General features: G+C 54.8%; 3 protein-coding genes across 3 annotated transcripts; 1 reads left to right on the top strand and 2 right to left on the bottom strand.

The window, feature by feature from the left end:
- The first annotated feature begins 1,307 nt into the window (after nt 1–1,307).
- DNAJC17 (DnaJ heat shock protein family (Hsp40) member C17) lies at nt 1,308–15,587 on the top strand. Its single transcript, XM_042021223.1, has 11 exons — nt 1,308–1,424; nt 2,828–2,897; nt 4,092–4,150; nt 4,892–4,979; nt 5,378–5,460; nt 5,851–5,947; nt 6,335–6,384; nt 6,899–6,976; nt 7,999–8,079; nt 8,959–9,087; nt 15,379–15,587. The coding sequence occupies exons 1-11, from the start codon at nt 1,347–1,349 to the stop codon at nt 15,502–15,504; spliced, it is 939 nt and encodes a 312-aa protein (XP_041877157.1). The 5' UTR covers nt 1,308–1,346; the 3' UTR covers nt 15,505–15,587.
- Nucleotides 11,587–14,782, bottom strand: CUNH15orf62 (chromosome unknown C15orf62 homolog). The gene is made up of 2 exons (XM_042021231.1): nt 13,350–14,782; nt 11,587–13,093 (listed from the first exon to the last, which is right to left on the bottom strand). Exon 2 carries the CDS (start codon nt 12,821–12,823, stop codon nt 12,308–12,310), a length of 516 nt encoding a protein of 171 aa, XP_041877165.1. The 5' UTR covers nt 12,824–13,093; nt 13,350–14,782; the 3' UTR covers nt 11,587–12,307.
- Nucleotides 15,588–16,172: 585 nt separating the features above from the next.
- Nucleotides 16,173–21,945, bottom strand: GCHFR (GTP cyclohydrolase I feedback regulator). Its single transcript, XM_042021232.1, has 3 exons — nt 21,835–21,945; nt 20,587–20,681; nt 16,173–16,668 (listed from the first exon to the last, which is right to left on the bottom strand). The coding sequence occupies exons 1-3, from the start codon at nt 21,868–21,870 to the stop codon at nt 16,545–16,547; spliced, it is 255 nt and encodes an 84-aa protein (XP_041877166.1). The 5' UTR covers nt 21,871–21,945; the 3' UTR covers nt 16,173–16,544.
- Between the last annotated feature and the right edge of the window lie 2,225 nt (nt 21,946–24,170).

Here is a 24,170-nt window from a genome sequence, read left to right as displayed (position 1 = left end):
CCGAAGGAATGAGGTGCTGCGCGTGGGTTTAGGGACAGGTGCCAGCAGATAAATTTTGTGTCTTGCAGGGCAAGAAGGCGTCACAGGAGGGGAACCCAGAGGGGATCCTCGGGGGAGGCCACAGGAGGTGCCCAAGGTGGCACCACGATGGCCACAGGTGGCCTCGGCACACCCAGGGCTACCACTCATCAGGAACTGGAGGGTTAGGACGAGGGGAATGGCTCCAAGCTGGAAAAGGGGAAATTTAGGTGGAATGCTGGGAAGAAACTCTTCTCTGTGAGGGAGGGGAGGCCCTGGCACAGGGTGCCCGAGAAGCTGTGGCTGCCCCAGCCCTGGAAGTGTTCCAGGCCGGGTTGGACAGGGCTTGGAGCAACCTGGGATCATGGAACTGGATGACCTTTAAGGTCCCTTTGAGCCAAACCATTCCAGGATTCTCGTCAAGAAGAGGGAGGTGGCAGTGGAGCAGGGCTTGGAACAACACCAACAATGCCTTCAGTCTGCAGCCTGAGAGCTGAGGCTCTGCTTGGCTGAGGCTCCGTGGAGACGGACCAGGAATCTTCCAGTGTATTGCACTACCTCTCTGAAACAGTTCATTTTGCTGGATGCGTGGCTATCAAGTTTGCTCCGTGATCTCAGGTTTGTTGCCATTGTTGATAAAGGTAAGTTAAGTAATCTTCAGCCACGAGGACACAAATCCTATCAGAATAAAGGAATAAGGGATGAAAAATCCCATCTCCTGTGCATGGCAATAATCGGATAGGCTTTCTTCTACAGTGCTCCCGTTTTGGAGCAGTGGGGGGAAAGGGAGGTACCTTAGATCAGTGAGAAGACAAGAATTTCCCAAGGAGCTGTGCCTTGAGCTGAGACGGATGCATTTTTGGGGACAACAAAAACAAGTATGTTTTTGGGAACGCGCTGTAGCTGGGCTCGCACCACCCCGCGCTGGCACAGCCTTCCCGGGGAGGTGGTGGAGTGCCATCCCTGGAGGGATCCAACGCGTGCATGTGGATCTGTAAGTGGCACTTGGGGACGCGGTCAGTGGGGACCTTGCCGGACAGCAGGACGCCCGTGCACTTTTCCCTAAGAGCTCGGTGCCCGCGCACGGCCCCACGGGACTTGTAGTTTTCCTCCAGTTTCTCCCCGCTCGCAGCCGCCGCTAAAGAACTACACCACCCGGCATGCCCAGCATCGCGCTGCGCACCCTGGTCGTGCCCTTCCACTGGGGCCGCGCGGTGCATCGCGGTGCTTGTAGTCCAACCTTCCCGCGCGGTGCGTGGCGCGGCGGCCTGTGGGGACTACACTTCCCAGCGACCGCGGCGCCGGGAGCGGAACCGGGAAGCGCGAAGATGGCGGTGGATAAGGAGCTGTTGGAGCGGGACCTCTACGGGCTGCTGGGGATAGGGGAGAAGGCGTCCGAGAAGGAGGTGAGGGGCGCGGGCGGCTCGGGACGGGCTCCTATTGTCCCCTCCCTCCCTCCCTGTCCCGGTGTCCTCGGGAGCGGCGTGTTCCCGGCGCGGCGCGTGCTGCTCCCCAGTGCTGAGCTGAGGGGCTGCTCCCAGCGCTGCTGAGGGACCGGAGCTGTCAAACCTCGGGCAAAGCCCGGTTTTACTGATTTTGGCGTTGTCCCGTCCCGGTTTTACTGGGATTGGCGTCGTTCCCTCAATTCACCCCTGTCCCTTCTCAATCCTGCGGGGCAAGACCCGCCTTTGGAGGAGGAGATGGCTTGGAGAGAACTGCAGGGTTGAGCTGGGACCCTGTTCCTCTCGTTCCTTTGTGTGCTTCCAGAAGGAAAATTTCCGCCTTTATCAAAATATCCCGTTGTTAAGAAGTTTGTCCGAGTGCCCAAAAGCCACGTGGCTCCTTTTGTAGGGTTGGAACTACGCGTTCCCGGTTTTCAATTGAGTTTTTTGGGGTAGTCGGTGCTAAACATAAGAAGGAAGCTCGGAGAAAGCTGCAGAGGGGCTTTGGACAAGGGCTTGGAAAAACAGGACAAGGGGGAACGGCTTCCCACTGCCAGAGAGCAGGGTTAGGTGGGACATTGGGAAGGGATTCTTTGCTGAGAGGGGATGTTGGAGGATGGAGCCCGGGGAGGATACGAGTCTCCCTCAGCTGGACTCTAACGCAGGAGGTGGGATCATCTGCAGGGCTTTTCCTACACATTCCCAACCCCGGCAGCTTTGTCCACCAGGTGGGGCCGGGACACAACTTTTTCCACTTGTTTTAGCAGGGAATTGGTTGGGAGTGGGACAGAGCGGCTTCCTTTTTTCCTTTCCCCCTTTTTCTTTCCTTTCCACTTCTTTTTCCGTTTCCCCATTTTTTTGTTTCCCTTCCCTCTTTTTTTTTTTTTTAATTTTTTCCCCCTTTTTGGTCCCCCTCCCCCCTTTTTTTCCTCCCCCCCTTTTTTCCTTTCCCATTTTTGCTTCCCTTTCCCTCTTTTTGGCTCTCTCTCTGGTTTTTTTCCCTTCCCCATTTTTTTATCCTCTCCCCCTTTTTTTTTTTCCCCTCTCTTATTCTTTTTCCTTTCCTTCCTCCTCTTTGGTTTCCTTTCCCCTTATTTTTTTTCCTCTTCCCTTTTTTTATCATCTCCCCTTTTTTCCCTTCTCTCCCTTTTTCTTTCCCCTCTCCCCTTTTTTTCCCTCTCCCATTTTTTTACCTGAGGTTTCCCTGCTCCAACACAAGACACCTGGAACTAAAAACAGCTTTTAATAGCTCCAACTCCCTCCAGACACAGGGCCTGGCGGGTTACCCTTGAACTTGGTTTTCCAAGTTGCCTTTTTGGGCAGAGACAAACCAGTTCCCCCCAGTAACTCCCAGTGCGGCCCCGCAGGTGAAGACAGCGTTCCGGCAGAAGGCCCTGACCTGCCACCCGGACAAGAACCCGGACAACCCTCGGGCAGGTGAGATGGAGCAGCTCTTCCTGGCAGTTTTCACTTCTGCAGGCCCCTGGAAGTGGCTCTGCTTCCCTGGGTGCTGAGGGAGTGCCTGGGTGTCCCTGGGAATACACACAGGGCTGGGAGTTGCTCCCGTTGGTGTTAACTCTGCTTTTTCAGGCTGAACAGTCCCTGCTGGCTTTAGAAACACCAGCGTTGGGGCAGTGCTGGAATTACAGTTGCACCTCTCCAGATCTTCCCAACCTTTGGCTGCTTGGACGCTGCTTTAATCCCTGTCTCTCACAATCCAAACTTCACCAGCACCCCATAAATCCTATTATCTGTGGGCAGGGCCCGTTTCTGGTAGGGGAAAAGCCCTGAGTGTTGGCTGAGCTCACCCAAACTGGGAGCAAGGCCTGGCTTCCTGGCAGGCTGCCCTGCTTTGGAGAGCAGCAGTGGTAAAAAGTAACAGCCACGAGGGAAGATCTGGGGGGTTGTACCTGCAGGAGGCTGAGGAGTGAGGGGAAGGATGTGGGGAAGCCTCCAGCTCGTCCCCATCCCCTTCCAGGAGGAGGGGCAGCAATCTTGAGGAAAAATGCCAGGTTTGGGTGTCGGGCTGAAAAGCTGGAGGCATGGAAGGGGGAATTCCAGCTGCCTGCAGCACGTGCTTGCTGTGGATGGAGCTTGTGGAGTTGGCAATTAGTTTCTTTCTTGTGTGTCAGTACTGATAATTCATCTTCATGAAAATAAGCATAATCTGCCAATGCTTATAACAGGACAAGAGGAAAGACTTCTAAAGGATAGATGGCTGTAATGCAACAACTTCCAGTCCAACATAAGTGGGACTTCCTGATGGTGTGTTTGTACACAAACAAGAGGAAGTTGAAGGAAAAGGACTGAGAGGGAGAAGGAAATTGTGAGCTCCAGCCAAATGTGGCGTGAAGGAGATATTGCAACCCAAAATAAGAAAAAATAAGTTTATGTGTTCCAAGATTTCTCTTAAAATGAAACAATCCCAAGTTTTGTTTCTTTATTTGCTCTCAAGTTTGTGTAACACCTTTGAGTAGAGGTGGCCCTGGTCTCTACCAGGCTTACAAACACTTTGGAAAGGTGATTTTTCTTCCTTGGAGAGACATTCCCACAGGAACTGTCTTTCCTGGTTCTTCCCCAGGTCCCTCACCTGCTTTCCCTCATCTTGCCCTTATTTCTTCTCCTTCCCAGCGGAAATCTTCCACCAGCTCTCCCAGGCCTTGGCCGTGCTCACAGATGCAGCAGCCAGGGTAAGGATGCTCCCTTGGGAAGGGTGGGACTTTGGGCTGTTGCTGGGAACTGTATTCCTGCCTGTCCTGCTCTCTGCTCCGACAGAGACTCCATGAATACAAATCCCAGCTGTTGTTCCCAGTAATTCTCTCTCTGTGAGATCAAATCTCAGATGCCAGGTAACAGCTTGGAGAAATGTGGTGCTTGTGATTTGCTGCTCTGCCCTGAGCTTGTGCCTTTAATAATGTGCTGGACCGGGGCATATCCCGTTTGATAACACCAGTGATAGCCATCCCTGACTCAGGGACCCCCAGTTCCCATGGCAACGGTGTCTCTGCCATTCCCCTCGAGTCAGGGGCTGGCACATGAGTAATACCTGGATGCAATTCCTGAGGCTCCAAGCTGGGACACAGGAGAGCTTGGATTCTTCTGGAGCTGTGAGGAAGTGGCTGAGAACCCACTGCCCAAGGCCTGAAAGAACCTGGAAATGTCCCTGGGAAGAATAAAAACAAACCAGAAATGAGCAAGGAACTCTCTCCAGATAAGCTCAGGAGGGAACAAAGTGCTGATTCCAGGTGGTGAGAGCTAAAAACATCAACTGGCTCCTCTTTTCAAGTGCTGGCAGAGCTCGTAGCCCAAGAAGCAGCAGATGCTTCACCCCTGCTGGCAGGGTTTCAATCCCTGATGTCGTTGTATTCCCTGCTTTCCAGTTTCTCTCCCGGTTTCCGTAGTTCCCCACTGTTGTGCTGGTTCCTTGGCAGGCAGCCTATGACAGGGTGAGGAGGGCGAAGAAGGAGGCTGCAGCAAGGACACAGAAGCTCGATGAGAAGAGGAAGAAAGTAAAGCTTGGTAAGAAAATCAAACCCTCACGTTCTCCTGAAGTCTCCCTCAGCTGGGTGTTTGCATTTCTCTGTGACAGGAATTCCCCAGGGATCGGTCCATCCATGTGGGATGACGCTGGTTTCTTCGTGCCCAGTGCAGTGCAGGAGCCACCTGGAATCTCCTCCCACAGCCATAGCTGGGGTGGTCCTGCTCTGGGAAGGAGGGAATTAGGTCCTGCTCTGGGAATTAGGGGGTCTGAGGACTGCTAAGACTCCTTTGGTGTGTGGGGGCAGAGGAGAGGCAGCAGAGCTAGCAGGATATTGGTGTAGCTGTAGCCAAGTTTGTGATCTTTCCATCTCCCTCTGGTCTGCAGGGGAAATTCAGATTCTCTTGGGATTGTTTTAATTCTGTTTCTTTCTCTGCAGATCTTGAAGCCAGAGAACGGGAAGCCCAGTGCCAGGAGAACGAAGAGGAGGAGGTCAGGATAACGAGATCATTAGAAGAAGAGGTGAGGATAAGTTCTTAGTTCTCTCTGCTATTTTTGAGAAGAATTGCTGGAAGTATTTCCATTCAGGATGAAATCCATGAGATGAGGTGCAGCGAATCTCTGGATAGCAGTCCTTCAACCTTTGGGATTAAAAGGCTCTGTGAATCAGAGAATCCTGGAACGGTTTGAGTTGGAAGGGACCTTAAAGCCCATCCGGTTCCACTCCCTGCCATGCTCAGGGCCACCTTCCCCAGAGCAGGCTGCTCCTTTTGGAGCTGTCCCAGCAGAGCTGGCTGGAGAGGTGTCCCAGGAGATGGGAGTGAGGCCCAAGCTGTCCTTGGAAGTGTCCAGCTGGCGTTCCAGCCCTGGGTCTGTGCCTCCGGTGTCCGTGCCATGTTCCCTGTGCCGCAGATAATCCGCCTGCGTGAGGAGGGCTCCCGGCAGCTGGAGGAGCAGCAGAGGCTCGTCAGGGAGCAGATCCGCCTGGAAAGGGAGCAGCGCAGCCGGGGTGAGCACGGGGGAGCCCGGAGCCCTCACCTGCAGGGGGCACTGGGCTCTCTGGCAGCCGTCTACACTCTGCTTTTCCAGTTATCCCAGCACAACCCTCTTGCAGGGAAAAATGCCTCAGAACAGGTCTCCTACTTGTATTTTTGCTGACCCGTTCCTAGCAGCAAGTCTGGGCTTTCTAGAGGGGAAAAGTGCTGCCATGGAATATTCAGTTTGTGCTGCAGTTCCTGTTGCACAAGGTTTTTGGGGCTGGAATGGTCCAGTAGAAATCCCAAAGTGTTTCCTGACATCAGATGTATGTTCTCAGAGAAAATGTTGTGCTAAATGCTGAGAGATTTTCACCCATGTCCTCTCCATCTTTTTTTTTGTTGGCTTTCTCTCTCTTTAGGCAAGCAGGAAAGAAATGCAGCAGAAAGCAAAGTAACTCCTAAGCTCAAGGTAAGACATCCTCAGAAAGCTCGGTTTTGGTGAAAACTGGTAGAATGTGGTGGATAACAGCAGGAATGCTTCAACCCTGCTGAGCTGGCACTTCCTTCTTAACACTGGAGGTTAAATTCCCCCATGGAATGTGCATCATCAGGTGAACAGCTCCTGTCCTTGCTGTTAGAATTCCTCCCTCCCTCACCTTTTCTTTGTCTGCTCCAGATTTCTGAGTCTAGGATTGAGTTGTCTGTGCTTCAAGCACAGGGGAAACATCTGCTAATTACCCTGGCAGAGCCATTAGCATCCTTTCAAGTGCGATCTTTTTTTATCCCAGCGAGCAGCAGCGTTTCTCCCTGTTCCCCAAACAGTTTGTTCCCTGTGCTCACTCCCAAGCTGAGATCACTGTCTTGGCAGGCCCGGGAGTGTGGCTGTAAATAGCAGACGTGGGGAATGTGCAGGGGGGTGGCAGCTGCTTGAGCAGGCAGCGCATCCGAACGGGAAAGATGAACTCCTGCCCTTTGTTTCCCAGCTCAGGTGGAAATGCAGGAAGGAAGATGAGACGGGAGGAGGATACTCCAAAGATGTGCTGTTGCAGATCCTGCAGAAGGTCCTGTCTGGTGCTCTTCCCTGTTTATCACTGGGTCTTCCCCTGCTCTCAGTGCTGTAAGGAGAGTGAATTCTGGGAAGCTGCATATCACAGAATCATGGAATGGTTTGGGTTGCAAGTGACCTTAAAAATGATTCAGCTCCACCCTTTGCCATGGGAAGGGACCCCGTCCACCAGCCCAGGTTGCTCCAAGCCCCTTGGCCACTGCCAGGGATGGGGCAGCCCCATCTTCTCTGGGCACCCTGTGCTGGGGTCTCAGCACCTGCACAGGGAAGGATTTTGTCTTAACAATCTCATCTGAACAGATAATCTGATCTAAATATCCAGTTTGAAGCCATTCCCTGTGTCCTGTCCCTCCACTCCCTTGTAAGCTATAAGCTGGAGTGGCTCACTTTTTTTTTCATCTTTCTCATGCAGTTTTCAGAGCTCATCAGCATGATCGTGGAGTCAATTAAGGTTGGAAAAGATCTCTTAGAGCATCAAATCCAACCTTTGAACCAAGTTGGATCCTTTGATCCATGAGCTGGGAGCTGTTTCCCAGCTTACAGCTCTGCCTGGCTCCCAGCAGGGACTCCTGCTGAAGCAGAGCAGCAGCAGGCTCTTCCCCCTGGATGCTCCCTGCCCACTTAGTCTGGCTCTGTGGCTGTGGTGCACTCTTTCCTTCTCTTCAAGCACTCCACATCCCTGCTGTGGGAAGTGCAGAGACAGGCACAGACAAGCCTTTGATCTGATCAATCCCAGCCTGGCATCTTTATTTTCCCTCTAAACTCTGGCTCTGTGCTCAGCAGCCCTCTTGCACCGGGGCTTGCTGGGAGCCAAGTGTGGAGCTCCATGCCTTCCCAGATTATTTCCTGGAGGGACAGAAATGGTGGGATCAGTGGAAGCAGGACAGAAATGGTGCCAGCTCAAGCCTCATGTCTGTGAAAACACATGTTTTCTCTTGTGTTCATTTGATAAATGAACTTGACGTCTCTCCTGGCTCTGTTATTAACTTCCCTTTCTTCCTTTCCTTCTTTCCACAGTATGGAGATGTGCTCAATTTGTTGATCTCCAGCAGGAAGACTGGGAGTGCAGTGGTGGAATTTGCCACGGTGAAGGCAGCTGTGAGTGTGCAGAGCCCCTGCTGGGTGTGCTGGGGGGTGGCACAGCACGGGGTGACAGCCAGGACACTGCCCTGTCATTAAGGCAGTGGAGAAGGGTAATGAGAGTCTGAAGGCACAGAGGCACGAAGGGAGTGGTGCAGCTGGAGGCACAGACCCAGAGATCAGGCACATAAACAGGTTGTGCATGGAACAGGCTGAGGGAAGAGGCGCTGCCTTAAAGATCAGGCACCGAGCACTTACTCAGCTCTCTCTGAAGGTGAAATACCTTGGAGTTGGGCTTTTGTGTTTTGGAGGCGATACCAGGCATTTGCAGTGAAAAACAACCCAAAATGTCTTGGCTCACTGTGAGTTAGAATAATTCATGTGGCCGTGGGAGCAGAAATCATCAGTTACCTTAAATTTTAGTGGTTCCATCAGCTTGGGCTGTACAAGAGTCTCTATTCCTTGTTTGCTATTCTTTCACTCACATCCAAGTAATAAAACCCCCCAGAACTGTGTGTGACCTGTTTATCAAAACTATTGGCAGGGGTGTGGACTGTAAAGGTGCTTCCCATGTAGTGAAATCTGAGAGTCACGGAATGCTTTGGGTTGGACGGATCCTTAAATTCTTATGGAATGGAATCAGAGGATGGTTTGGGTTTGAAGGGCCCTTGAAAGATCGTCCAATTCAAGCCCCCTGCCACGGGCAGGGACACCTCTCACTATCCCAGGTTGCTCCAAGCCCCGTCCAACCTGGCCTGGAGCACTTCCAGGGATTGGTCTTGTTTGTTCCCTACTTGGCCTTGAGGCCAGCCTGAGATGGGAGCACAATTCTTAGTGACCTGTGAGGGAGCAGGGTCTGGAATTCGGGTGGTGATGGAAGGATGTTTTCCCTGCCAGGAGATGGCTGTGAAGAATGAGGTTGGCCTGCTAAATAACCCCCTGAAGATTTCCTGGCTGGAAGGCCAGCCCCGGAGCCACCCCAGCACCGTCCTCCCTGACAGCACCAGCCAGCCCAGGACCTCCCAGGTAAGGACAGTGGGCTGTGGGATGCAAATCTGGTGCTGTAACAACCCAAATCTCAGTGTGCTCTGTAGCTGTGGTCACATAGAAGCTCTTGGTGCCAGGCCTGGCTTCCCCAGCAGCCTTTCTGTGCTGGATCAGTGGCTTTCTAAAGGACCTTTTGCCTGGGCAGCAGCACACTGGGAGCTGGAGCTATTTGGATGACTGGATCTTCACACATTCCCTTTGTCCCAAGTGAAGAGCAAGGGTGTTCCTTGCTCAGCCCAAAGCCTCCAGTGCCACTCTGATGGGATTTTTTAAAATGTGTTGACTGTTGGAATCCTCTGGGTGAGAGCTGCTGAGAAGTTCTTTTAGGGAGCCTTGGTTACTCACTGCATTCACAGGAGGAGGAGATTTCAGTGCTGGAAGCAAACCTCTGTTCTTAGGGTCTGCAGGAGGGAGGAGAAAGCAATATCAAACTGAGTGCCCTTTTGTGTGTTCACTCCCTAAATATTTCAAGCTTCTGAGATTGTTCAGTGCATTCACTCTCTTGATGTTTTATTAAGCACTTTATTTATATTATTTGTAATTGTACATCAGAATGCGTGGTTGTTATCCTGTCCATGCAGGACCAGGGAGAGTCCTGCAGCCACAGGAGATTCACCAGAGGGTTAGGAGGGAAACTGAGGCAAAAAGCAGACTCCAAACCAGGTTATTAGTGAATTGCTCACTAGCAGAGAGTGAGAGCTGGCCCGTTCCTGCCGAAGGGGGCTGCTGGTGTGGTTGGAGCTCGGTAGTGGATTCCAGCCTGCGTGGGTTCAGATCCCCGAGTGTGTCCTGGCCTGTTCGCATGCCCAAAGCTTGTTGGTGTGGAAGTGCAGCGTCTGCCTGCGGTGCAGGATTAGTGTGGTGGGGCAGCAGGGAGAGCAGGAAAGCAGCACAGGGTGCTGGTGACTCAGCTCTGCCCTGCACAGCCTCCTCAATCCCACCTGGCTCTGGGCATGGCGAGGAGCTGCTGCCAGGGACCTGCATCCTTCCCAGGAGTCGCACTGCTGGTGCTTGGCTGTCCTTTCTGCTGCTCTTACCTGTGAGAAGCTGTGATTGCACTGCAGCCTTGGATCTCCAAGCTGCTCTCCTTCCTGTTTGTCCTTGTTCCTACTCCAGACCCTCTCCAAATCCTCCTGCTGCATCCAGTAGGATGCTTGTAAAACCTGTAATGTGTTAACAGCTCCCCTTGGCCGATCTGCTTCCAGCTGACTTAACTTGTGCTCTCCAGTTGAAGACTGTGCAGAGTGAGCTCCCAGATCCCTTTTCCCCTTGCCTCTTCCTTTCACACCCAGCCTGGCTTCCCAGCCACCAGGCTCCACGTTCCTGCTTCCAGGCTGCACTTACCTCATTCTGATTTAAGCTGCTCTTGCTTCCTATTTGCTTCCCCCCTCTGTTTTTGTCTGAATCCACCCCCGTTCTCTTCCCACTCTGTGCAAAAGCAGCTCCTTCCCTGCTCTGCTCCAGGAAACAGCCCAAACCTGCAGTGTTCTCATGGCAACATGCTCCCTACTCATCCTCTGCTCCTTGTCTGGGACAGGCAGCCCAAAAATCTGCCGGTGAAGGACAGCCAGACCCCAGCCAGAGGGGTTTGGAAGCAGCTCCCAGGTGGAAGCTGTGCTGTGAGGAGGCTGCTCTGCTTCCACAGCCTTGTTGTCTCCTGCAGCAACAGGTGCACGTTGTCCAGCAGTTCCTGGAGAGCTGCTGGAGCCAAGCAGGCTCCAGTTGCCCTTGGAATTCAAGAGCTGTGGCTTGGCCAGTGTTACTCCAGGCTATTGAGAGCAGTGGCTGTGTGATGGTTCAAAGCACACACAGCGGCTGTGGAGAGCTTGTTTTGCCACTCCAGCAGCGCGGAACACTCGATTTTGGGAATGTTTTCCCTGCTCCTGCAGTGGCATTTCCCTGCCAGTGCTCCTCAGCCATTCAGTCCTGAGAAGAGCCTCCTGCCTGGCACTCTTGCACCTTTTCTAAGCTCCTTTGAGGTTTCAGAGGGTTTATTTCCTGTTATCTGACTTTGGGAGGTGAATCTTGCAGGGTAAGAGGCAGCTGTGCTTTCCCTGGAATATCCCTGCAGGTTGCTTTGGCCGCTTCCAAAGCTCCTGGTTATCTGGGGGCGTGGAGGTTTTATTATTGTTATTTTTTTAAAGAGCCCTAATAGTCAAAAAGGCAAGAACTGGTAGTTTCTTTCAGCAATTTGTCCTGATGCTGCCCAGAATGTTCTCAGCCTGGCAAAGCCCTTCCCACTGCCCAGCTCAGGGTGGGGAACTGTTCCTGTCTTGTCCCGAGCTGTGTGAGCTCTCCTCAGGTCCCAGCAGCTCTGTCCTTCCCCCAGCCCAGAGAAGCAGAGCCACACTGGTTCCCCTCCCCTCATAAAACCCTGCAGTGCCAGGGAGGATGGGTCTGGGCTGCTCCAGATACCCTGTGCTCCTGGTGCCTGGGGTTTCTGTGGCTTGCTCCCAAAGAAATGAGGCAACCAGACACTTCCAGTCACAGATACATTTATTCTTCCATGTCTGTACAGCTGGGAGCTCAGTGCATGCGTGAGGCAGCAGTGTCAGAGGCATCTCTTCTCCTGCCAGGAGGGTAAATCCACTGCTGGTGCTGTATCAGGAGCCTACATGGATGCTTACCTGTTTCCAGGCTGGGAGTGCCACCTGCACTGAAGTTAGGGGAGAAGAAACCCACAAGGAGGCAGAGAAAAAACGGAGGAGCAGCTTTGAGCTTTCACATCCAAACACGGTGGGAGGAGAAGCCCCAGTTCCCGTCCCTCAGCCCTCAAAGCTTTGCCTTTGGGGTGCAGTGCTGCTGCCTCCTTGCAGGCTGCCTGCTGCTCCACAAGTGATCCGTGCCAAATCCCTGTGTGTCCCTGCCCCCCAGTGTTACATCCCCAAAGTAAGTCTTTCCCAAAAAATGCCAGTCTTCCCCGAGGAGGGGACGTGCAGTTCAATGTGGGAAATTCCTGGGGTGGAGAGTGGAAAGTTGCCCAGGAGACAGCAGACAGTGCTCTCACCTGAGCACGTAGCCCATGAGCTCTGCTCCAGAGGATTCCTTGGCCAGGACAGGGATGATCTCTGGTGGGTGAGGCGAGGACAACAAAACAGGCCACACACAACAGGCACGCTCCAGCATCCTTCCTCCCGCCAGGGTCAGAGGAAGTGGCAGCAGCAGTGAGTAACTGGGATGTGATGGACAAGGAGTACCTTCAAATGGCGTAATCCCTCGGGTTCTGTTTCCTGAGGGTCTGCAGCACATCCTCGAGCAGCGATAGCCCCAAATCCACTTTGAAGGACAGGAAGGGGTCAGCCAGGTCGGGAAGAGTGGTGCTGTTCTGGAGACCTGCCTCTGAGGGGCCGTGGTCTGTAGCCTGGTCCTTGTGCGTTGGAGAGGCTTTGTGGTACGGAGCAGCATCGGAAAAGGAGAGGTTGGAGTGGGAATCTGTGTGATCGATGATGTTGGGGCAGCTGGAACTGTCCAGGTACAGCCGGGGAGGCTTGGGAGGGGCTTGTGCCTTGGCCAGGTTCTGCTCGCTCTGACAGGACAGGTACTCAGACTTGTCCTTCAGATCCCTCAAGCATTCCCTCTTCTGGCCGTCCGTGTCCAGCGTGTGGCTGTTCTGGTTCAGGATGATGACTTGGTTGCCCAGCTTTTTGTGCCTCTTGAGGGAGAAGCGCCGGAAGAAGGTGGTGGACTTGATGGACCCCCTGCGCCAAGTATCCATGCCGAGGGCAGGCAGCGAGGAGCAGCAGTGCTGACTCTTCACAGGCGGGAGCCGAGGGATCAGCAGCGAGCCACGCAACGGGAGCAACTTCTTCCTGCCCCGTTCCCGGAGCTGCGAGGAACACGGGGAGGCTGGTAGTGCAGGAAATGCAAACTCCACGCCGTGGCAAGGAGCACTTGGCTCAGCTTGGATCTCAGGGAGTCTCCTCCTGGAGCGGAGAGGAGCGGCGGCGTGCGAGCGAGCTCGTTAAACGCGTGCTGCGGCTCCGGGCTGGTGGGGAACAGCAGAGGCACAGTCACCATGAGAACAGATCTAATCTGGCATCTAGAACAGAAGGGCACTCGGGTGCCATGGTAACCGGGCACCTTCTGTGGAGGGGCACCGCCGGAAAAGCGCCGTGGGTGGCTGGGAACGAGACGGTGACTCAGTGCCACCGAAGGAACCCAGGGAATACGGGCGAAGGGGGATGTAAAAAGCCACAACGCGGGAGGCAGCGTTGGGAGAATGGAGTGCCAAGGAGACTTACGCCCTGTTGGAGCAGCCCAGAGTCCAGGAGTGGAGAGGTGAAGCTGCCGGAGCACTCGCAGAACTGGGCTGGCCACGCTCACCAGGATGAAGCAGCAAGTCCAGGGAGAACTCAGCCAGGAGTCCAGGAATTCAGCCAGGTTGGACCCAGGATGCCAAAGCTCCCCAGCGCTGCCGCCGCCGTCCCTTCATGTGCCACCCGTCGCTGCTTCCCGGGCTGCAGCTCCCTGCGTGGATGTGTTTGTTTTGAGCCAAGCCCTTGCTGAGTCAGCCACGTCAGAAACTGGGTTTCACTCGATTGGTAATTGCCAGGATTGCAGGAAGTAGGTGTGTGGAGTGGCGAAGCCTCAGCCCACGCTCACGCACCCGGGAGCACGTGCTGGGAGCCCACCTGGATCAGGCTGCTCTCCCTCCTGCCGCTCTGAGGGCTCCTCGTGTCAGCAGAGCTCCCAAACCAGGCTGCAAATAATCTCCTGTCTGTTTTAAATTTCAGTCCCAGTGTGAGGTGGGGCTTCAGGTTTGTGTGGGTGATTCATCTGCATGAGTCTCACGCAGCCTCTTCCATCCAGCCCAGCAAATTCCTGAGGCTGGTGGATGGGACTTGGAAAGATCCTGGCTGAGGGCTGATGCCATCGGTGCTTTCTCAGAGACTGCTGCTGCCAGTACCCAAAGGTCATTTCGCTCAGGTGGCTCCTAAGACACCAATTAGACTCTTAATTTCCCACTTGATGTTCTGTTATCTGTTGTGGGCTTTCATTGTGTCCTCGCAGCCGGAGGAGCCACTTTGCTGGCATGGGATAAGGAATTGCACTCCCCCATGTTTCCATGTGGAGACTTAGTAGCTGTGCTATTGCCTTCGTGTCCCTTCTGCTTCCTAAGAAATCCTTAAATACCTGGAGAAGCTGTGGCTGCCCAATCCCTGGAAGTGTTCAAAGCCAGGTGGGAGCAGCCTGGGCACGAGGTTGGAACCAGATGATGTTTAAGGTCCCTTCCCACCCAAACCATTGTGGGTGTGGGATTCCGTGATTCTCCGCGATCACCACTTAACCCGCTTGCTAGAAAAATGAACATGAAGGGGTTTTTTCCATTCACCTTCTCTCAAGACGTTTTTATTTCCACCTGAACTGTCAAGGAACGAGCTGGATGTTTCCAAGCCTTGCAGTGCTTTCATACATCGAAAATAGCGCGGCCACCTACCAGTGTGGAATGGCTTTGGAAGCAGTTCCAAAGCACCAGAGCAGCTGTCATCTGCTGCCCACGTTCATTAGGCAGAGTCTGCAATCGACTGCCTTGACGTGACAGTTGCTGCCACACACAGCAGCAAGGCTCCGGGAGCTTTGGAAAACTGTTCCATTCCTGTGTCAGGTTTGGGAACATCCCTGGTGGTTTTCTTCCTGCAGCCGCTTAGAATCACGGAATTGTTCCTGTTGGAAAAGACCTCCAAGGTCATTGATAGCAGCTGTTGGAATCATGGAATGGTTTGGGTGGGAAGTGACCTTAAAGCCCATCCAGTCCCACCCCCCGCCACTATCCCTCCAAGCCCCATCCAGCCTGGCCTGGAACACTTCCAGGGATCCAGGGGCAGCCACAGCTTCTGTGGGCACCCTGTGCCAGGGCCTCAGCACCATCAGACTTAGTCACTTCCATGACTAATCCACGAAGGTTTGATTTTTTATGGCATTAGCCTTTATAACAGGTGAAGTGTATGCTGGACTTCGAGCACCAACGTTGTAGGTGCAGGGTGAGCTTGTCATCCCAAATAATGCCCCATCCAGCCTCATGGAATGCTGGCTCCGTGTCTGTCCCTCTTTCCTCACCAACCACATTTACCGCTGGTTATTTTTAATCATCATTTTAATAACAATTCCTGGTTATTCCCCATAGCCAGGCAGCTTTCACCCACCTCACCCAATTTCTGTGGGATCAAATTGCTTCCTGCCCAGAACACCGGTGTTGTGAGGGGGATTTGGGGAGGGTCTGGGAGTCTGTGCTGTCCTGACGGGTTGTGTGTGTTTCCTGCTCCTTCCCAGGCGTCGGTGGTGTCCGAGCGGGACTACGAGAGCCTGGTGATGATGAGGATGCGCCAGGCAGCTGAGAGGCAGCAGCTCATCGAGCAGCTCCAGCGGGAAGACGAGGAGGAAAAGTCCCACACTTAGCGTGAGAATATGGATTCTCCCCACCCCTCCGTCCCCCCAGAGCTGTTTCTTAATTTAAGTCAATAAACCTCCTTTTTTTTAAAGGTGGTGTGGGAATAAAAACTCCCAGGGAATGCAGCCCTTATCCCTTTCCAGGTTTGGGGAAGGAGTGGCTGCCTGAGCTTCACAGAGTGCAGGTGTTACCCTGCCAGTGTGTGCCCAGAGCAGCTGCCCTATCCTGTGGGACAGGGTGTGAGAGGTGCCATCAGAACACCAAACCTTGGAGCTTTTAGTCCCTGAAAGCTTGGATCCAGAGGGCTTTGGCCACAGCTTTAAGCAACCCACAGGAGGACGCTGGTCTCTGCGCAGCAATGTTTTATTGGTGTTACCCCCACAGCAGGATCCATACAGAGCTGCAGACATTCCAGCAGTGTTGGGATTAGAGCCTGCACCTGGAATAGTCACACAACCTTTCTGTGTTACTTTGGGAACCCCGTGTTAGGCTTGGAGGGCAGTCTGGATCAGGAAGTCTGGTGGTGCTGCTGAGATGGGAACAGGCCTTGCTGCCAAGGGAAGGGATTCTCGGAGCACTGGGGGTAGGTTTAGTGGTTCCCCCTTGGATTTCAGGGATGAGATGGGATGGTGTCCATGCTTGGTGTCCCTCCCTAACCCCCTGGCCCAGGAGAAGGCACGGAGCTCTCCGGGGCAGCCTGAGGAGGAGGCAGACAGGTCTTACTGAGCTTCCTCCAGGGCATGCTGAATACATGATTAAAATGTAAAAAGCTGGAGTTTGCCAGACTGCCATCCTGCTGAAGGCAGAGCTGGAGCCATCTGTTCCCTCTGCCTGATTCTGGGCATACCTTCCTCCCCCTGCTCTTGGGAAATGACAGGGATGGCAAAATTCCACTGGGTCCAGCTCTGCCTCCACACACCCTTCCTCCCCCTGCCCGAGTGCCTGGAGTCTGGGACAGGAGGGAAATAAGGGGGAAAAATTTGCTGCCAGTCCTAGAAGACGATCTCCAGCAGGATGTCATCTGTGTGGAACGCCGGATTCTCCCTGGCTATTCCCTGTGGAGGCACCAGACCAGGGTCTGGCCCACGCCGGTCATGCTGACCACGCGGTAGCCGAGGCTCTCCAGCTTGTCCAGGACCACGCGCGGAGCGTCGTTCACGTAGTACTCACAGCTGCACCCAGGAAAGACGGGAATAAGGTGAGCTGGGGGGGACAGAGACGGGGATTTCCCGGTGGAAGTGAGCCTGCCTCGCTCCTGACCCCTGTAGGGCCAGCGGCCACACCTGGCACGGGCTGGGCGAGTGTGACGCAGGGCCCTGGTTAACCCCAGGGGAAGGCACAGCCCACGGTGCCAAACCACGGGAATCCTGTCCGGGAGGGAAGGATCAGGCTGAATGGGAATGTGGCTCAGGGCCGGTGTCCGGAGCCACGTGCTGCTCGGTAACTGGGCTGGCACTGTGGCAGAGGGCTCACAGGTAAACACAGGCGAGCACGTTTTTAACACACCTGGGAGTTCGTGGAGGAGGAGAGGAATGATTCAGGTGTATCTAAGGAAGGAAATCCCAGCGTTCTGCCTATGTCAGAGCACATCTGTGAGCTGGGTGGGTTTGAGAGTCTGTTGGAATTTGGGGATTGGAAGAAGGTGCTGCTTTCAGCCAGGTGGGAAACCTTTGGAAAGCCAGTAGTCATCCATCCTGCATGGAGGTGCCAGGTGAGGTGAGCCCAGGCTACTCTGCTCTGGCAGTGCCTGGGAACTGATACTGGATCCTTGTCCAGCTCTGATTCCCAGTTGGTTTGTGCTGGCTCTGTGCTTGGAGCAGAAGCTGTCCCACATTCCTACCCCTTGATCCCACAAGTTCGAGGGCTGTGATGCTGCTCCCCAGTGAGGGGACCAGACACAAACTGGGCTGAATTGGGTGGGGACAGCCGAGCTGAGCTGGCCAGTGGGACCTTTGGCACTGGATGTGCCAGCCTTTCCTTTGAGTTTTGGGACAAAGCCAAGAGCAGCTCAGCTGTAGCTGACTCGCAGTGCCGGATAAGCGGATAATGACAGGCTGCAGGATCCCTGGGGATCCTGTTTGGGCACCTGAACAAAGCCTCTCCTGCTTTTCCTACTAATAATGATAAAAAAGGATCCAAAAGCCTTTCCAAAGCTGCTCCTGCTTGGATTTCGGAGCCGTGCTGGGGCTGGGAGTGCTTTAAAGCACAAAATAACCCTGAGATGTGAGAGATTTTCCAGTTTCTCAAGACAGACTGTACTTGGCTGTAATTATAGATGTGGTGTAAAGATAATGTGCATTATTATAAGTGTCTTTGAAGTCTGTGCTTTCTCCAGGAGGGTTGCCACATACCCTTCAGATTCGCAGGGGGAGCTGGTAAATATTATTCCCATTATTCAGAGGAAGTAGCAGAGGCAGGGATTTGTAGGAACCTAAAAAACGGAGTGACTGAGCTAAAAGCAGGAGGGAAGAGTTCCCAGGGCTTTATCACAGCTGTGAGTTGAGGGAAATGAAGACTGCACCCTGTGGGTATCGGATACGCTGCCGTCTCCGTGTGCATCCAGTCGGGATGGAGGGGCTGGGATACCTGCAAAGCCTTTTCTCCCAGGTAAACACCAGCAGGGAAAAGAGGAGTCGTGCCAGACTGGAGAGGACTTGTGCCCTGGCACAGGTTGGGTTGTGGTCCCACCAGCTCTGCCTCCAGGTGCACCAAACCCAGAGAGCCCAGAGCTGCACCCACAGGGATGGGGCAGGAGCGTCCTCGGCATGCAGCAATTTTTAGGGATGGAGCAGCCAACCTCCTTGGGATCTATGCCCAGCTCTCCTTCAGCTCCCTGAGGATGGGTTTGGCTGTGCCTGGAGGAGCAGGGACATGGAATTTTAGCAGCTGTCTTAGCCCTCAGCTCCCAAATGCAAAGGAAGGCATCGGGTTGCAGTTAAGATCAAAGGATGCTGGACGTGCCCAGACAGGGATTGGCTGTCCCTTGCCACATCTGGCTGTCCCTTGCCACATCTGGCTGTCCCTTGCCACACCTGGCTGCCCCCAGGGCTCTGACCCCAACACGGAGGGCAGGGACCACATCCCTGCTCCCCACTTAATGAGGGGCCGTGTGTCTGTGCAGAGCTGCGGAACAGGATCCGTGCGCTCCCTCCTTACAGGGATTTCAGTGCTTCACCTGTACATCCCAGTTTCCCAGCAGGTCTGTGCTGCTCAGGCTTTTCCTTCAGGCTCCCTGTAAGGTCATGGTTAAAGTTTTGGGGTCCAAGGTGCTACAGGAAGGGGGTTTGCAGCATCCGTAGCCAGGCTCTGCTCATGAAGGAGTTGGGGATGGAAAATCCTGCTTGGCCACAGTGCAGATCCTGGAGCTCCCAGCCCTGGTTGGGATTCTGGAGGAGGCAGCCGGGCTTGCCCCGCTGGCACGTGGCTGTGCTCTCGGGGCTGCCAGCAGCCACATTCCAGCCGGGGACTTTGCCCACTGCCTGTTGCTCAGGCACACGCAGGGAGGACGTGCCGTGCTGCAGGGATGGGCCGCGGGGATGTGCCGTGGGGACACAGCGGAGTTCCCAGCTGTGACACAGGCCGTGCCGAGGAGCAGGTGGGGCAAGAGCAGCTCAAAACGCTCCGGGCCACAGGGAGGGGAGAAAGGTGGTGAATCCACCAGGGAGATCCCATAGGAAGCTCGTATCCCTTCTCCCAAACAAGCAGAACATGGTGCTCCTGTTCCTTACAGCACTGTGGCTCCCCCAGCTGCTGGGGCAGGCAGCACAGGGGCTTTTATCTGTCTGTGCCTTCCTTTTCCACCTGAATCCCAGGGATCCTAGCCCAAATCTCTCCGGATCCAGTTCTTTCCTGGAGCTGCTGTGTTTCTCCCCGCTCTGTCTCCCGTCCCGTTGCGTAACTCCGGGCTCAGCACGGCGGGTGGCAGCACGACGCTGGCACTGCTGCCAATCTCTGCCCACCCACAGGCTTGGGAATAGCAGCACGGAGATGGATCAGCCTGGCAAACCCCCCCAGGAATTCGGCTGGGATGGAGAGGGGGCCCTCAATACTTACATTTTATCTCCTCATCATTAACATTTCCCACCCCACTCAGATTTTAACGCTGCAGCAGCCAAGGATCCAGCACCTGGTGTTTGTGCCAGGCTGGTGCTGAGTAGGTGGGTTTTCCCAGCTCCATGCATGGAATGAGATGGAATGTTGGGATGAGATGCCCCTGCTGTGTAATGCCTCGTCCTTCTCCTCCTCTCCTTTTCCTCCTTCTCCTACTCCACACCACGGCACATGGGACACAGCAGGAATCGAGCTGCTCCTCTCTGTCAGGTTCTTTCGCATTTGGGGGTTTGTTTTGCTTTGCCATTGGTTTTTTTCCCAGGGAAAACCAAGAAGTGGGATATCAAGTGAGGGGAAAAAGGAAAAAAAAAAAATTGGGCCAAACCATGAGGAAGATGCTGGTCACATCTCTGAGTGTTTGGCCGAAGGCTGGGGTCAAACTCGGCGTGGGCAGAGAGGGGGACATGGAGAAGTGTCAAATATCCACAGTTTGGGAGTATGCAGGTGGAGGGCTTGGAGTCAGGGGTGACACAGTGGGAAGCAGCTCCAACCTTGGGGCTCAGCTGCCCATGGAAAAGATTTGGGAGCTGTTGGGAAGGGTTGGCTTGGGTGAAACCTTGAGCTGCACTGGAGGATGGGATGGGATGGGATGGGATGGGATGGACAGACAGACTCTGCGTGGGAGGGACAGGACAGACAGATTGTGGGTGGGATGGGATGGGATGGGATGGGATGGGATGGGATGGGATGGGATGGGACAGAACTGTGGATGAGCATCCCGGGTGGCTCGGCACCACCAAGAAAGGCCACAGGCAGAGCAAGGCAGGGATGGCAGTGAGAGAGGGAAAGGTGGGTCAGGTGCTAGAACAGGGTCAGAGCAAGGGAAAATAAAGAACCAAGTGAAATATCAGGCAGCAATTCCTCATTAACAGGACACGTGCGAGTCCTGGGATTAACTGCACAGCTGGAAGGTGCTGTGGGGAATGCCAGGAGCGAAAATGTTCCGCATTTCTTGGGAAAATAAGGAGAGGAGGACTTACAAGTTGTTCCCCAGCGTGCTCCTCTTCGTGGCCCCCAGGATGCTCATCAGGTGGGGATCCGAGTGCTCGTCACCCACCATGGTGGGCCCAACCTCCTGTGGGACAGGCACGGAGCCGTGAGTGACGCGTGGTGCCACCCCCTGTTCCCAGCACAGCTCCAGTGAGAGCCCTGAGGGAAGGGAATTGCCATCAGCCCATCCTGGGAGGGGCCACTGCCAGGAAAGCGCTCGGTTTCCAGCCTGAGCTCGATGCCAAGTTTCAGGCTGGAAATGTTTGCTTTGCCCCTTTAGCAAAGAACAGAGTTTCCAAAGTCTCCTGGAGCCCTGCTGCTCCAGGCTGCTCCCTCCAGTGCCATAATCCAGGTGTCTCTTCCTGTACCTTATCCTTAATCTCTCAACCAATTTGTACGATCCCCAGTGCTGCTGCCAGCAGCTGCTCTGGTGCTGCAGCATCCCCACACGTTCCCATTCCCAATCCACTGCTGCTTCCTTTGGGACATCTCCAGTGGCAGCAGTAGCAGTGTCCATCACAACTCCCTCACTTTGCTCATTTGCTGTTTTCACTGTCCCCGTTTCCTGCCCCAAACTGCACCAGCAGATCCAGGCTTTGGGAGGGGGATGACTGTCAGGAAAAGGGAACCCCCAGATAAAGACATGGCTGTGGGCTCCTCCAGCATCCTGCAGGATGTGGGTGCAGGATGTGGGTGCTGCCAGTGCCGGGGGGTAACGTTTGCTTTGTGGCTTCATCTGATAGTGACAGCCAGCAATCCCATCAGTGCTCCCGGACGGTGATCCCAGCCGCTGATCCCAAACAGTGATCCTAACCACTGCCCGGCTCCTGCCAGCCCCGCTCCCTTGGCCGCGTTTTCCACGCTGGAATGGCTGTTGGGGGCCGAGGGGAACCCAGCCGCCAGGACAAGTGGAGCCCTTTGGCGTCCGTGGGATCCTGCCGCAAGTTTCCCCAGGGAGTCGGGAGGGTTTGGGGGCAGCAGAGCCGCGCTGTGGGCACCGGGGGCTCTCACGGAGTTGTGCCGGACACCCCACACCGGCCGCTGGGGCCGTGCTGGGGGTCCCCCAAACCTGCATCACCCCAGCAGCAGCAGGGCCAGCCCATCCCGGGATCGCCGCGGGCCACCGGAGCCACCGCTGACGGGCGCACCGCGGGCTGAGCGGGTCCCACCGCTCGCCCCGGTCGGTCCCTGCCCGCCCCCCGGAATTCCCCAGCCCCGGGGGTCCCGCCGGGACTCACCAGGCGGATTTGGGTGCTAATGAGCAGGTACGGCATCTCCGCTCCGCCGCTCCCGCCGCTGCTCCCGGGGCACCGTGCCCGGGGCCGCCCCCGGTCCCGCCCCGCCGCCGCCGCCGCCCCCGGGCAGTGGCGGGGAAAAGGACTCCCAAAGGGGTCAGAGGGGCCCCGCCGGGGCTGGGGAGCGGGAGGCACCCGGGGGGCTCCGACGGATCCCTCGGGATCTCGGCTCTGCCGTCCCAACAAGGGATGGGCGGATGGTGAAGGGCTGGAAGGTGATGGAGCAGGAGGGGACAGGGGACAGAAGGTGATGAGCAGGGAAAGGATGGACCGGGAGCTGATGGACCGGGAGATGATGGACGAGAAGGTGGTGGGCAAGGAGGTGATGGACCAGGAGCTGATGGACTGAGAGACAAAGGACAGGAGATGATGAGCAGGGAAAGGATGGACCAGGAGATGAGAGGCAGGGATGTGGAGGATGGGGAGATGGAGGATGGGGAGATGATGAGCAGGGAGACAGAGGACAGGAGATGATGCTCAGGGAGGCAATGAACAAGGAGATGATGGACAGGGAGATGATGGATAGGGGAGATGAAGCAACAGGAAATTAACAGCAGGGAGATAAAGGAGCAGGAAATGACAGCAGGGAGATGAGGACTGGGAGATGATGGAGCAGGAGCCAGGCAGGTGGCGAGCCCTGGGCCCTGCAGAGCATCCCTGCTCCCACCCCACAGCCCGACCAAACACTCCCCTGAAGCAGAATGTTCAGCATTACCGACGTTTTTTTGGGAAAAAATCTGTTTTTCTGCTGGCTGTCGAGTTTTTATCTGGTGACACAGGGGTTTAAATCCCTTCCTAATTTGAGGAGAAGCTCATTTCCTGGGACTGGGACAGGCAGAGGTGCTGCATATCCATTACTATTAATCTGTTATTAACCCCTATTAATTGTTGTTGTTATATTTATAATTATTATTGTTGCTAATTGTTATTATTGACATTGTCATTGACCCGTTGGTTGGGTTTGGTGAGGTGCAAGAAAAGCCAGAAGCTGATGGTCTCCTCTTCCTAAAACGCGTCCCATGAATCCCAGTGTGTCCATTTGGAGTTCTCCGTGGGATACCTCACCCCACGGGTTAAACATCAGCTTGTTTTGATCATTCCCATCCCCAGGAGAGCCTCTTCCCCGAGTCCTGAAACAGCTGGAATGTTTGCTCATTGCTCTCCTGTCCCAGGGCAAACCTGTTGCCCAATGAACTGGGGGCACCGTTCACCTGGCTGGGCTGGATTTTGACAGAGTTCCCATAATCCATGACCCCTCCGGACCTCTGCTGGTCTGTGGCTACGCAGGGAACAACACGGATATGAAATCCAGACCTTTCCAGAAATTAAAGGAAAACTGGCCAGGGTTCTGGCAGCCTGCCCAGCTCTGGGTCTGACTCTAATGTGGCTCCTTCCTGGGGAAAAAAGGTAATAAGGAAAAAAGAGTAAGGAAATGAGAGCAGAGCCATACATAACATTCTAATATTGAATTTCTTCAGGAGACACCAAAATCTGGGAGGCAGCCAGAGCACTGGTGGATCTCGTCCATCATCCCAAAGCAGTTTATCACCCTCCAGCTCCGAGCTGGCTGCTCCCAGCTCTCCTTGGACTGGGCTGGCTCGGAATTGCTCCCAGTAATTCACATAAAGGGAAGCAGAAGGTTCTTTGGCTCTGCCCAAACCCCCAGGAGCAGGGTTGGTTTTCCCTCTCCTGAGCGGCGCCTTTTCCTAAGGAATCCTTTGGCTCTTGCAGAAAAAGGTATTTCTAGTTTCAGTGATTCTGGGATAAAGAAGTTCTTCCTGGGGGATCGCACCAGGAATGGAACCGCCCCCCGCATTTCCTGTCGAGGGGGGAATTCCAGCCCCAGAGGCTTGGGATGATTGTTCGGCCGTTCCTGGCTCCTTTCCCTATTCCACCTAGAATCCATTATCTCATCCCAAGAACCCGTGGCTCCCACAACCAGCCCTGTGCCCTACTCCCTCACTGCACTAACCCTGTCCTGCTCAGCTCCCTTGGGCATCCCAAATTCCCGTTCTTTGGGCACGTTTGTCCCTTTCTGCTGGAAGCTGACCACCAAATCCAGCGGGGTTTCCTCCCACACCCCCCCCCCCCCAGCTTGGGGGTGTTCTCTGCCAACCCCAAAAGGGTTCAAGGGAAGGAGCGCAGCACCAGCTCTCTCTGGAAACTCTTTCTCAGGAAAAGGGCTTGGATCCCACCTTGGGAGGATCCAAGCGGGGGAACACCCACAGAGCGTCGGGCTCCCGAGACACCCGGCGCGTCCCCCCACACCCGGGTCAAGG

This window comes from Corvus kubaryi, unplaced genomic scaffold (genome assembly GCF_017639235.1).
Source record: "Corvus kubaryi isolate FWS band 111438036 unplaced genomic scaffold, C.kubaryi_AGA036_p1.0 37130, whole genome shotgun sequence".
In the NCBI taxonomy this organism is placed as follows: domain Eukaryota; kingdom Metazoa; phylum Chordata; class Aves; order Passeriformes; family Corvidae; genus Corvus; species Corvus kubaryi.
The sequence above is the reverse complement of the archived record's forward strand: the minus strand, read 5'-3'. Positions and strand labels throughout refer to the sequence as shown.

What these genes read in the sequence shown, in the direction of transcription:
- DNAJC17 (XM_042021223.1), top strand. Translation starts at nt 1,347, where the DNA reads ATGGCGGTGGATAAGGAGCTGTTGGAGCGGGACCTCTACGGGCTGCTG. An exon ending in TCACAGATGCAGCAGCCAGG is followed by an intron (nt 4,151 to 4,891) that starts GTAAGGATGCTC and finishes GTTCCTTGGCAG; the next exon opens with GCAGCCTATGACAGGGTGAG. An exon ending in GAGGAAGAAAGTAAAGCTTG is followed by an intron (nt 4,980 to 5,377) that starts GTAAGAAAATCA and finishes CTTTCTCTGCAG; the next exon opens with ATCTTGAAGCCAGAGAACGG.
- GCHFR (XM_042021232.1), bottom strand. Translation starts at nt 21,870, where the DNA reads ATGCCGTACCTGCTCATTAGCACCCAAATCCGCCTG. An exon ending in TTAGCACCCAAATCCGCCTG is followed by an intron (nt 20,682 to 21,834) that starts GTGAGTCCCGGC and finishes CCTGTCCCACAG; the next exon opens with GAGGTTGGGCCCACCATGGT. An exon ending in AGCACGCTGGGGAACAACTT is followed by an intron (nt 16,669 to 20,586) that starts GTAAGTCCTCCT and finishes TCCTGGGTGCAG; the next exon opens with CTGTGAGTACTACGTGAACG.
- CUNH15orf62 (XM_042021231.1), bottom strand. Translation starts at nt 12,823, where the DNA reads ATGGATACTTGGCGCAGGGGGTCCATCAAGTCCACCACCTTCTTCCGG.